Source organism: Pyxicephalus adspersus, chromosome 3 (assembly GCF_032062135.1).
Source record: "Pyxicephalus adspersus chromosome 3, UCB_Pads_2.0, whole genome shotgun sequence".
In the NCBI taxonomy this organism is placed as follows: Eukaryota; Metazoa; Chordata; class Amphibia; order Anura; family Pyxicephalidae; genus Pyxicephalus; species Pyxicephalus adspersus.
The window spans coordinates 86937309-86950605 of record NC_092860.1 but is presented as its reverse complement, the minus strand read 5'-3'; the positions used below and the strand labels follow the sequence as shown (position 1 = coordinate 86950605).

General features: G+C 32.6%; 1 protein-coding gene across 2 annotated transcripts in view; it reads right to left on the bottom strand.

The window, feature by feature from the left end:
• Positions 1 to 878: 878 nt before the first annotated feature.
• Positions 879 to 13297, bottom strand: part of GRID2 (glutamate ionotropic receptor delta type subunit 2) — a 579007-nt gene continuing 566588 nt past the window's right edge. Inside the window, exon 16 of one of the 2 annotated variants that reach the window (XM_072405568.1) lies at positions 879 to 9594. In XM_072405568.1, coding sequence (XP_072261669.1) covers positions 9172 to 9594 — 423 coding nt within the window. In that variant the 3' untranslated portion in view covers positions 879 to 9171. The remainder of the gene's footprint in view (positions 9595 to 13297) is intronic. The other variant, XR_011919919.1, reaches the window with a different exon arrangement.

The following is a 13297-nucleotide window of genomic DNA, read 5'->3' as shown; positions in this document are numbered from 1 at the left end:
GGAGCCTTTGTCAGGTGATGATGTCATAGCTTTCAAAAAGAAAACTGTCTTTAAGGTAATTTATATTAATAAAAAGCTGTACTGAATTTAATATTGTTCTTGCAAAAATCTTTCAAAATATCAAAACAACATGTAAGTGGAAATAAGGATGTTTCATTGCATGTGTAACCAAATTTTTTCTTAATACATAAGGCCCTTTACTTAAAGAATAAAGAAGTGAAAAAACAGCATTATTAGGGAAGTTTTGATAGGTGAAAACTGAAAGTTGCTGTACTCACAGCACATTCTGCTACTCCTGTACTTTGTTCTAGTGGTGTCTCATTTCTTTCTTGTTGCCTGTTAGTGGCTTTCTCTACCTGTTGAATGTTCTTGCTTATTACTTTGTGGTACATATAACCACATTGTCATTGAGTTCTGCATTGCATGCCTCCTTGAGTAGTACTGAACAGCACATGCAGGAGTAGTAAGGATGCAGTGAGGCTTTTGACTCTGGAACCAACAAAAAGAAGAGGGCTAGAGCCATAGGAAAGAAAAGAAGTCCAAATGTTGATACAATTCTGGCAACATTTGGGTTGCTGGGGTCCTTCTTGAATGTTTTTGGGTGTGCAGGGAGTTTGCCTAAAAAAGGTTTTAGCTGGGATGCAACCAGGACCCAACATAGACAAAGTGTTCTGCTGTGCTTATGTACTCAGGTTTTTTTGACTGAAAGAAAGTTCTCAATGTTGCTGCTGTTCAGTCAGGCTGGTAAGACACCATTGTTTTATATGGAGATGGACTTGTTTTTAGTATGAGATCAGCTGGCGTGCGATTCAAAACAATATCCCTCTTATCTAAATAGGTATGATCATTTGTAATACTAAACAAGAATAAATGAAGAGCCATTTTAAAAACAATTTTATTAGACAAATCATTTAGACAAATTATACACAGAAAGCTCTGCCACTTTTAACGGAGGCCTCCAAAAATGTTTTCTGTATTTTTATTTTTAAATAGGCAACACACCAAAATAGGCCTATTTTAAATACTGTACATGTCTAACAGTTATTTCATTTTTGCTAAATTTCACTGCAACATCTGGCATGTCTCTACATAGCTTTATTATCTTTTTTTTATTTTTATTTTTTATTTTTAACTCCAATATGCATGAGACAAAGGATGTCGCGAGGGGAAACAAGATGTGCATGCTTTCAGACACTTGTACCCTTAGAAACAAAATGGCCTTTGCATGATTAGAATAGAAACTGATCTGCCTTACACAGTAGACAATATTTGAAGATTTAGTACAAAAGCATTAACAGTACAAGATGCACCCTGGAGAACCAGCTTCAAAAATATGTATGAAGAATATATATATTTTTATTTTTTAATTTTTTTTTTTACAGTTTACTAAAAGCAAATTAGGAAACTTATAAAGATGAAAAAAATAATATTTCCTGTATTGGGAGTAAATCAAAATGTTTAACAAAACTAAAATAAACCATGTCAGACAGATTTTGTAGAGATAATATTTTTACAAGTAAACAGCTGCATTTTAAAAGTAGACACAATCAATGCTGTCATCCGTATCATTCATTTAATGAAATAATGGAGTACATGGAGACTTGATTAATAACAAGATGTGATGAAGTAATTAAAATGTGCTTTAACTGACAGCAACCAATAGCATTGTGCATTGACACTTAAAAACTGGTTGGTTGCAGTGGGAACACGGACAATAAAACCTAATTGGGCTGAAACAGCTTTAGAATACCGGTATAAATGTGCTGACAAACAGTGCAACCAATCAGAATTAATTTTCTAAATGAATTATAAATTAAACTCAAACAAATGTGGAATTATTCTTTTTTTGTCAAATTGCAAAGATGTTTTCTAATGTATCATTTTTTTGGGGGAGGGAAGAAGAGGTACAAGTTAGACCTGCTCCTGGTACATTCTCTTTTTAAAGTGTTATAGTGTTATACAAAACCTAAAGACTTAATTTCTACACTCAATTTCTACAAATAGGTTACATTTGGCTGATCGCGTGGGTCCAATGCTCTGCATCCTTATACCTAGGTATTTGGTAATTGGACTCCTTAGACGATTTAGATTCCAATGCCTTGCAATCGGTACTGGCAAACATTTTCCCTGACTGGCTACTCTATAATAAAGCACACTCAGTATTCTTAACTAAGCCATTTAGGACTTTGTTGATAAAACAGGGAATTCCACATTTCCTCAAACATTCCCTTGTTGTCCAACATTCTCACGAGGCAACGTTCAAGGTAATACCCTCTTTTATAAATAGAGCCCTTGGTGTTCTTCTTATCAGAAGCCCTTTGCAGTACTTACATCAAAAATCTCATTCATAAATGAGGCGATACTTACATAAAACAAGGTGTGAGAGGTAAAATAATATACTGACAACTATCCCTTTTGTGGTTTTCTAAACATTAAAGGATAGAAAATTAAAGCCTTGCACAATAAATATTAAAACGCATCAATATTAATTTCAAGCGGAAAAAACAAATAGTATATAATTAGTACATTTCACCTTAGATTTTGAAACAGATCAAGCTCCCTTAAAATCTAATGCTGAAAGACCAATGACCAAAACCATTTTTAATTTAACTATTTTTTATATAGTGGCACAATTCACACTTTGTTTTTTTCTGTTATAAGGGACATTTTACTTAATAATAATTTCAACCAATTTAAGAATTTGGGGGAAATTTACAGAGTTAAAAAAAAATCTAGAAATGAGTATGAAAAGCTGTAAAACAATTTTAAAGTTCTGACTTTTGGAAGAATTAGATTTAAAAAAGGTTTAAATCTTTTTTTATATCCACTTATGTTTGAGGGGAGTCTATGATGTAAAAAGAAAATGTTATTTTCTTTATAAAATATATCCTATTTAGTTATAAACTCTAGGAGTTTTTTTAATAAAATCTACTAATTTTGTATTTTTTTCATTACTATTCTAAAAATGTACCAGATTAAGGTGGTTTAGGCTGGTAAATTATCACTCTGCAAGGCATAAATCACTAATTATTGCGGTGAAGTTCTGCGTGCTATTGGGTATTCTTTACAAAGTTAATTTTCATTACACTAAACTTAGTAAAGAATCCCTTCCAGAGTAATGTTTCACTTTGCTAAATAAAGTGTCTACACTCTTTGGGATATCAATCCTAACAACAAAAACGTTTCCCTGATAAATCCTGGTAGGAAAAAAAAATGTTATGGTATGAGCTGTGGCAGTTTATAAATTATTTATAATGTATGAAAAAAATGTTACACGCCTGTACAATTTCCTGTATGCAACAAACTGTTGAAAATAAACTCTTTAGAAACATCAAGCTGACAGTTAGGCTTATATAAGAGAATAGCATCTGACAAAAATTGTCATTCCTGTATTCATCAGCTTTTCAGCAGCTTGTAGTGTGAGGGCCTTATACATGCAAATTAATGGCTGATTTTCCTGCCTAAGTGACAGGACCATGAAGCCTCCTATCAAATAACAATCAACTTATCATGGCATACAAAAATGGCTTGCTAAGCTGATACATGTGCTTCTATTTTATTCAACTAGTATGCAAATAAGCACATCTGACCTCTGCATCTGCATCATTACTGAGCATGAACGAATAAAGAATATGATTATGTTTTTTTGTTTTATTTTCGTTATTACTTAGTATTTCTAATAATATGCCTTCAATAATTATTTCAAAATCTATTTATCTAATTTTAATGCTTTTTGACTCTATTGCTTAAAAACAAATGGTGGGACATTTTAATTTGCCTAAATCACGTGACATTGTAATTTCTGGTATCGATGGAGTTTGTCTGTCTTTTTCAACTTCCCTCACATTCCTATTGGTAAATCAGGCAGATCAATATAGTGATGAACCAATAGGAATATTTAGGGGTAGCAGGATGCTTTTCCTTTCTCAGTCTTTTTTAGCTGTATTTTTTTTTACCCATTGTAGGCACTTTACCCTTCATTTTCACCAGGTAATCCTGCAAATAACACACCAGTTTAGGCTATATATATATATATATATATATATATATATATATATATTTATATATTGTTTTAGGTTTAGTTAATTTTTATTTATTTTATGTTAATGTAGAAATTACAACTAGAGTGTTTTAAAGAATTTGTATAACTTGGTCTTAAGCATGTAGTCATTTGTACAAACTAGTCTGTACATGTATTTAAAGGTAGCATGCAATGTTGCAGTGACAAGACTGACCCAAACTTATCATGTGGCTATGGAATTGTACAGTGGCAGTTGTATTTCCCCTTGGTAAACCACAGAGGAGCAGTATTTTTAAAGTGGACTTGAACTAACAAAAGTCACTAGAATGTGGAGCTAATTGACAAACAAGATATAAAATGATTCTACTGTAAAAAAAAATAAAAAAAAATAAATCCCTGGCCCTTGGTGGCTTTTTGTTTGTGCCAGTGGAATACAATGACTCTTTTTGGCCATTGAATGGCCTTTAAAAATGTAACACAGAGACTCTGGCAACTACAGAGTTATATCATCAGTGGCCATTCAAAAGCCGAAGAGGATCACAAAGAAGAGGACTTCTCGGAAGTCTGCTGTAGACCTGGCAACAAAGATGGTGCCTTCCTTTGATGCAATGATGGTCCTGTACACTGATAAGTCAGTGCATACTTGTTGATTATGGCTCGCCATCCAACAACAAGTATAGTTCCCCTTTAGGATTGACCAAATTTGCTTTTTGACCTATTTCATAATATTTTAAAATAGGGCTATGTGGGAGAATAAACCTATTTGCTATTAAGAAATGTATCAGCTGATGGCAGTCATCCGGAACTGAGCTTTACATTGCATTAGGCAAACCACATATATGATACTTTCAAATTTTCAACGGTGGAAGGAGTACAAACTACTGATATAAAAGATACCTAAAAGCCACAAACTGAACATACTGCTTTTTTAGCACATTTGGACTCATTTAAACTTAGATCGAAATGCTGTTGAGACAACAATGTTGTAGTTTGCTGCTTTACCTTATACACAAATGGATTCTTTCATCCCACTTTCAGCACCAGTTGAATATGCAACTGTCCATGTTTTATTTTTAAACATTAGCTTTCACCTTTAATCAATTTAACAATGAAATCATTTAAGAAATAAAGGTGACAAACCCATATTTTAAAAGTGTTTTAGGCCATCCTGTTGTATTAAGTGAATGAACACAACCTTAAAAAAAATGTATATATATATATATATATATATATATATATATATGATATTGTGATATACTATAATACTTTTCAGAAGTTCCCTTTAGCCTATACGTTGGTGAATAGTAAACATAAAATAAAATCTGTGATTATAAAAATTTTGGTGATTTATTGTTTCATTGGGCATGTAACATTTACATTATTGTTGGAGAGTAAAATTTTTGTATATTTTTGGAATTTTTTTGCTAACCATATAATTACTTACTCGCACTAAAAATGCATCTCATATTTAAAAAAAAATCTTAAAACACTCAAGTACCCCAACATACCTAGCTGTCCGCTAAACATTGCTTAGGATCTCAGTATACTAAACAATTGATAAATTGCACTAATATTTAGCATTTTCTGAAAATGACAGATGGTATAAAAATTACTATTTAATTAGAATTCTATAAGTTATACACGTCTGCTTATATAATACTTTTTTGTATTTAGTTATACTAAAGCTTTATTGTATGGGCTATGAAGGTTTGCTGGCACATATATTTTCTGCACACATACATGCCATGTGTGTACAGTTCATGGTTATATGTTATGCATAATGTGGTACATCTGAATAAGGTTGAACATGTATATTTGCCATATTCCTGTTCTTCTTCTGAGTTTAAAATTGAAATGGTCAGGAATTGATTTTTTATAGATCCTTAGGACCTGATTTACTAAAATCGTGGAGTCACGGGCAGTCAATCTCCAAGGATGCAGCAAGGATACCCTATTAGTTAAATCTAAACAGTGTGAATGTATTTAGGTAGTAAAGGCCCATAGCTAGCTGAAAACCATGCTTACTTGAATTATTAAAGGGTGAGCACACAATCCCTCTGGACCAGGTGAAATGAAATTTTAGAATTGGGTAAAAAACTTTTAAAATTTTTATTTTATTTGTTAGAATTTTAATGTTTGGAAATACTTTTTTTTAATTATATTTATGCTTATACATCATTTTAAAGCTTAACAATATGTCAAAGCAATAAGGTTATCTTACCAGAGGACTCAATATTATTCATTTTAAAAAGTAAATGGTGTGTACACTTCAACCAACCAATCATGCTGTTGCAAAGATTTTCCCTAGAACACAATTGTGCATTCTGAGGAAAACTAGGTTTACCTTAGTCACTATTTTTGATCCAATAATATAATTGGATATGAAGTGAAATGAACAACTGACCAATTATAATTAATTATGGACCAGGGATATGTGTATAACGTGTCATGTGTATAATCATTTGATAAAATCTTTTTGGAATTCTGATCACTTTCTATCCAGGAAAAACACAGAAAGACAGAATATTGTAAACACGGGTGCAAAGTTTTGGGACTTCTAGTACGGATAGAAAAATGTATTGAATGGGCCAGTTTAGTCAAAATTGTCAGCAGATTTGTTTGTGTTTGCAAGGCCTTTCATATCCTGAACATCTTCTACTTGTCTACTAAATCAGTCCAATGAAGGAATCATTAGTATTCCATATTTAATATTACTAAACCAGTTCTAGTCATGTAGTTAAAACTAAAAATTCTGTTTTATAACACTTTTTGAACACATTTCAGCTCAGAAAACACTATATTTAATACTTTATTTAATGCAAAATATATTCTTATATTGCAAAACTTTTAAAAATATGTTTTATGTACCATTCATCTTTAAATATGGGGTTAAGCATTGCTCATCTACATGTGCATGAATATACACCTGAAAGAACTTGCAGATGTGCATTCAGAGCAGGCAGTGCATGTTGTATTTAGTAGTAGTTTACCTACTTTATTGAATTATTCTTAGGACTAAAATAATAGATGTAAAAATATTTTACTTTTCTTTACTCGGGAGAATGTAAAATATTGGATAGTTTGCATTTTTAGCCAGCAGATGGTGCTGTAAGTTATTTGTCAGAAATTTGGGGCTATCCATACCTTCTTTTCTGAAAAAAGCCTATTTACATAGTTCACTAACATAAACACACAAAAATAAATTTGTAAGATAAGTACTTTAACTCATTCCTAGTTTCGATGGGCCCCTACAGAAAAATACTGTCTGAAGGCAAACAGCTTGAAAACCTATCATGCTCTGTGAATCCTGTGTTGTATGAACACCCTGTATTGTTTATTTTTAATTTATACTGTATATGCATATATATATATATATATATATATATATATATATATATATATATGTGTATAGGTTAAAAACTATAAACATTAAAAAAATACATTGATTTAAAATCATTATTTCCATTTAATAAAATGTATTTATGTGTAATTTTATAACACTAATGATATGATTAAACAAATGGTTGCTTGATATAAACTGAATTTATCATTTTTAACTTGCCACCTAACTTGCAAGCTACATCATAGGGATTGACCATCAAGCAAAAGCAGGGTTCATTTTCATATTATGGAATACACAAGAGAGCATTATTTTTCCCCAATGGAAAAACAATCCCTAATTAAGGCGCTATTAGATTAGACTAAGTAAATCAGGTCCAAAGTGTAGCAGCTTTTTCCAAAACATTTTCTCATACCTGAACATTGACAAACAACACATTTTGATTACTAGAGCATTTCCCAGTGTTTTTACCTACCTTTAGTGCCTGCTGACCCTTTTCCATCTTACTTCCAGTAATTCCAATACCCCAAGTCACGGCACTCCAACACTGAACATTTCATTGAAGGTGGCAAAGAGCATGTTACTTGTGCCCTGAACCTGTTAGTGCCGAGATTCTGAAGAGGCCATGATGTGGGGAATATGTTGAAGGTAAGACCTTAGGCACCCTATTGAGTTTAAATTTGTTTGTTGTGTTTAAAATCTGTATAGAGATGCAGGAGTGGAGAACAGAATGTTAAAAAAATATTAGCACACCCATGCATCTAAAAACAGCAAAATTGTTTTGACTCCCATTTTTGTCAAGCAAGCTGAAGATTTTAACCTACTTAGCACTATGATGGAATGCTACAATACCATTCATTTACTACATACTATTGCAAGTTTAGTGGTTCTTTTCAACAGTCTATAACTTCCCTATTTTTACTGAAGTTTAATTGGGTTCAAGCACATATCCTGGTTTTGCTCTGTTCTATTAAGGCATTTAAATGCTAATTTGTGATTTGTTTCCCCCCCGAAAGTGATAATCAAAGACAGAAAAAAATAATTTTGCCATTTTTTCTCCATATTTTGCCTTACAGAACTATGCACTGTTAATACATCTGAAACATTCTATAAAATTATTTGATGATGTTATCCAAGCAGAATTGGCCATTATTCAGGTTTGGGCACAATCCACAACGCATAATCACGTGTATGCATACACAATCTAGCACACATACATACATACAAGTATATGATATGATATGATGGAAGCTTGTACCAAAAATATGCTGTACATTAAAAAAAAGGAATTGAAATGGAATAATTTACAAATGCACTGCTACAGTGCAAAATATGTTTAAATGTATTCTTTACTGGCATAGTAATGGCTTTTTGTAGTCCTACAAAATTGCATTATTTTATCTTTTGGCCTGAATACGTTTTTTGTTCTATACTGCAGGGGTTAGCCTTTGGTCCACAGTTACAGGACACATCAGCAGCAGAGTACATAGGAGAATCAATGAACAGATGCAAACAATTTCAATTATTGCAGATGTATCTGTCAAACCAAAGGGGGAGTCATAATACGTTAAGTTTCCAAACAAAACCGAGAAGAATAAAAAAAGGAACAATAAGTGAGCTAATGAAGTGAATTTAGAAGTTCTAAAATACATTTACAGACAAAGGATTGAGGAAGAATAAAGTGAGGAGTCAAAAATTGTTATTAATAATTTGGATATAAAAAAATACATCCATGTTAGTCCCATCATTATACAGATGCTCCTGGCAAAGAGAGTCCCAGAACAAAACAATGACGAGGGATCCCTGAGGCTCATATAGAGGTACCCCGGTCAGGATCATTTCCAAGATTGAGCCCCAGAGTGGGAGTTGGCTGGTATGGAATAGATGACATAGTTTTAATTGGACTTCGGAAAAATCCACCATTGGGTGCCCTGTGTCTGAAGGGACCAGTTCGGTGCTCAGGTACATTGCCAAATGAGAAACCAGAAGCAGCTTTCGTTGACAAGGTACGACTAAGTGTCTGTATCTGCTCTGGTATAAAGGTTGTAGTAGTTATATGAGTGTTCCTGAAGTCACTTATTTGCTCCAGAGTTTGTCGCGTTGGCAATGTGTCGATGTCTAATGGAGTTAAATCAACTGACGAAGAGGAAAACTGTTTATGAGGGCTTTCATCATCAGTGCACAGGCTGTTTACACGTCGGTGGAGATGTTCCAGGTCAATTTCTTTGTCATCCTGGTAGAAAGAAGAAGAGAGGGAAATGCACAGTATTCAATAGGAACCTTAAAACATATCATGCTAGGCCTAACCAGACATCAATTAAATTTTTTTTATCACTAAAGGCTGATATACACAATTCCAAAGTGAAACCCTTAACTCTATTAGCCCTTTGTTTGATGTAAGTCAATTGCAGCTGGGTTAGAAGTAGACAGATATTTCAATGAACCTTGCAGCCAGTCCACCTTTCAGGAAAATATCCACTGTATATTACAATTGAACAGATGTTGATGTTAGTTGGCAGAATTCATCATACTGATTTTGATTGCCTTGTGTTCAACTGGGACAAATAGAGCCCACGTGTAAAGACGTGTCCCCGCAGGTCCACTTGACAAAAATTAAACAGCCCTGGCTGTAGAATTTTCTGTGGATCCATAAACCAACATCATTAATCTTTTTTGGTTAAAAAGCAAAGAAAACAACATTTTGTTTACCAACCACATTCATAAAATAAAAGCTTATCTGTTTATAAGGAAACATTTATATCAGTCATCATTGGTATTTCTGAATGTTTGGTGAGCTGATGTAAATACATATACTGATTCATGATAAAATTTGGATACTTCCGTGGAGAGAATGAGGTGGCAGTTTGCAGAATTTTACATTGAGAAATATGTAACTGATCAGTTTCAGAAGGAAAATTGCATTGCATTAAAATGTCTATCCATGACGATACATTTGTACATAAGGGTTCATAAAATATAATACTATTACTCTTATTCTTGATATAGTTGGTAAAAAGTTATTCAGTTTAAATGCATGCAGATCATTCTGCTTACAAAGAAGAATTCAATCATAATTCACTACTTACTGTTCTAGTACTTATTGCAAAATATAACAAAGGGTCTAATTCTTTATTGTGGTGACCAAAGCAACATTTCCTAAAAAGCACTATTAATTCTAATATTCTTCACATCCCCAAAATGTCGAGGAACAGCTATATTGTCATCTTAATATATTTAAAAATTATGACCCATCTTGAAAGCTGGCCACACCATCCTTAGAATTTTATTAAAGGTCATGAAATGTAAACGCAGTAAAAAAATGACCACTAACAGAAATTGCTCTAGGTGTATTAAATAATGACTCTGTGGGTTTGATTTACTGGAGAAAGAAGGGCTGTTTACTGAATAAGGTGAAGCTGTGTTCACGTCAGTGCTTCAATAATGTGCAAACAAACATCTCTTGAGCATTATTGGGAATTCAAAATGAAAAGAGCTTTACCTTATTTACAAAGCTAAGACATCAGACTCTATTTCTTTACTAAATCAAGCCCTGTGGGTCAATTTTAAATACCAATATCTGTAAACTCACATTTTTCTGATTAACATTTGAGAACTCTAGATCCAGAGGCATGGGCAATAACTGCACCAATGGATAAAACAATATGAAGTAATAAGCTGTGGTTTACTTATTTAGAATTGATGGATATTGCTTTCCCAATGTTGAATGTATTAATTAGAAAATAGAATTTAGATCTGAAGCTTAAAGTGTTAGATATCACCTAAATAACACATATTGAATTTATGTACAGTGTCCTGCAGTAGATGAGGGTTATTTTCTATTTAGTTTGTAATTCAATAGTTCAAAATCATTCACTTAGAAACCTAAGAGACCTTTTGTTTTGTTTTATTTACAGATCATTATGTGCTTTTCCTAATTAGAGCTATTAATTGTCCTCTTTTAAAAAGGCAATAGAAGTCACTAGGATACCATGTTGTATCTTTAGCTATCAGATACGTAATCTCACCTCTGTTGTCAGATGCTTTAGGAGTCATGATTGTACTTGACACGCTTACACAGTGCTGCATGCTTTGTTGTTATGGAATTACAAGTAAAGCAAAATGAGGTGAAAACAATATGAGTTTGCTCAAAAACAAATAAAATTACACGCTGCAGAAGAATTGGATGTACTACAATACTTGCTGATGTGTAAAAACATATGCCATTCAGTGTATATTTTTTAAACAGATGACACAAATTTTAATAATGATGAATGTTTGAAAACCTAAGCTGGCGTACTATGTAAACTGCAGCTGCATTTTAGTGTTTGGAGAGAAAGCATTGAAAAAAATGAATCATATTCATTGAAATATGTGTAAACATGCCTACCAGAACTGCTTGTTTATTTATTATTAGTATGCCAGTTTAAATCATTTATTCAGAGAAGAAGTGAATAGATACATCCAATTTAAAAATTTATTGAAGATCGACTCAAATAATGAATTAAATCATATTTGATTATTATCCTATAAAAAACGTTATTCTAATAATGTTTAATGAGTTATTTTACTTGTTGTCAGAACAGTTTTAGTTCATTAATTGATGTTTTTTTTAGTATTTAACTAAGACTAGAAAACCATATGCCTCGAAAATGTGTTTTTAAAATATTCTTAACATGCTATGTTGTATAGTAAGGCAATTAAAATGCTTAAAGTTTTTTGCATTAAACATTTTTAAAAATCTAAAGTAGACTATAAAAGGTAATTTGAAGGAAGAGCTGGCCAAATGGTTTAGATGTACAATAATTGTCATTGGAAAGGATCTTTCACAATCCCTTCCAACAACAATCTACTACACGATGCATGAACGAGTACTGTAAATACAGCATCGTTCTGCTCTATGGAAAGGTGAGGGGGAGAACAACGGAGCAGCACCCTGCTGCGTGCTTCCCCCCTTCACTTCCATTAGGATCGTTCATCGTCCATCGTCTGTGGATCCGCCAGGACGGTCGATCTCACATGGTTTTATGTTTTTTTATGAGGGGTTGTGAGCTGTCTTTAGCTTTAGCCATCTTCAATGACAATATACCTCTCACTTACTCCATATCTCTTTAGAATTGCAGTGTTTGAAGAGCCTTGGTATCTAAATATTTGCTTTTCACAGGTATTGAATGGGCCCTGAGGCATAATTTTTTATACTAAACTTATTATGGTTTACAGTGCTTAGGAAAAAATGCAATGTTATTGGAGATCAACATTTCCTTCATTCTAATCTTCATAATCAGATAGGGGTAGAAACACAATTAAAGATGAATACGAGCTATTTATGCAAGACTTGTGACTGCAGTTAAATGTTATTGTTACTGTTAACAGTTTTAAAATATGTACATCCATCTCAACTCTACAAGAGCTGGGAGCAGAAACAAAATGGAGAATCTACATAGATCAAAGATTTGTGCAGTTTTTTTTTTTTCCGGAAATTACAAAAAAAAAGGTACATACTGTTAGGAATTATTTTCAATGAACAATAATAGAGAACATTTTCTAGGACAAATGGTAATCTGTGTGTTTATTTTGTTATGAAGTAGAATATATTACTACCATATTTTTATAAAAGTGAGTCTGTGTTCCATCTTGTTTATTTTAATGACTAGGGATCAAGGAACTATTTTAGGAACTGTAATATAGGGGAATTTGTATGTGATCAAAATGTTTTGGGTCTGGTATTCAACATGTATATTATTATTTATAGTTCATCGTAAACTCTTGTATTGCTAACATAAAAGTTCTGATGAATTCATTTCTAGGAGAATATTATCTGAATGCCCCATACCTAAACGTAACAGCTTTGATAGTCTGGTATAGAAACATAGATTCTGTATTCTTTCAACTGTTGCAAAACTAAAGATTCTTGCTTACTGAAATGTAAGATACTTATA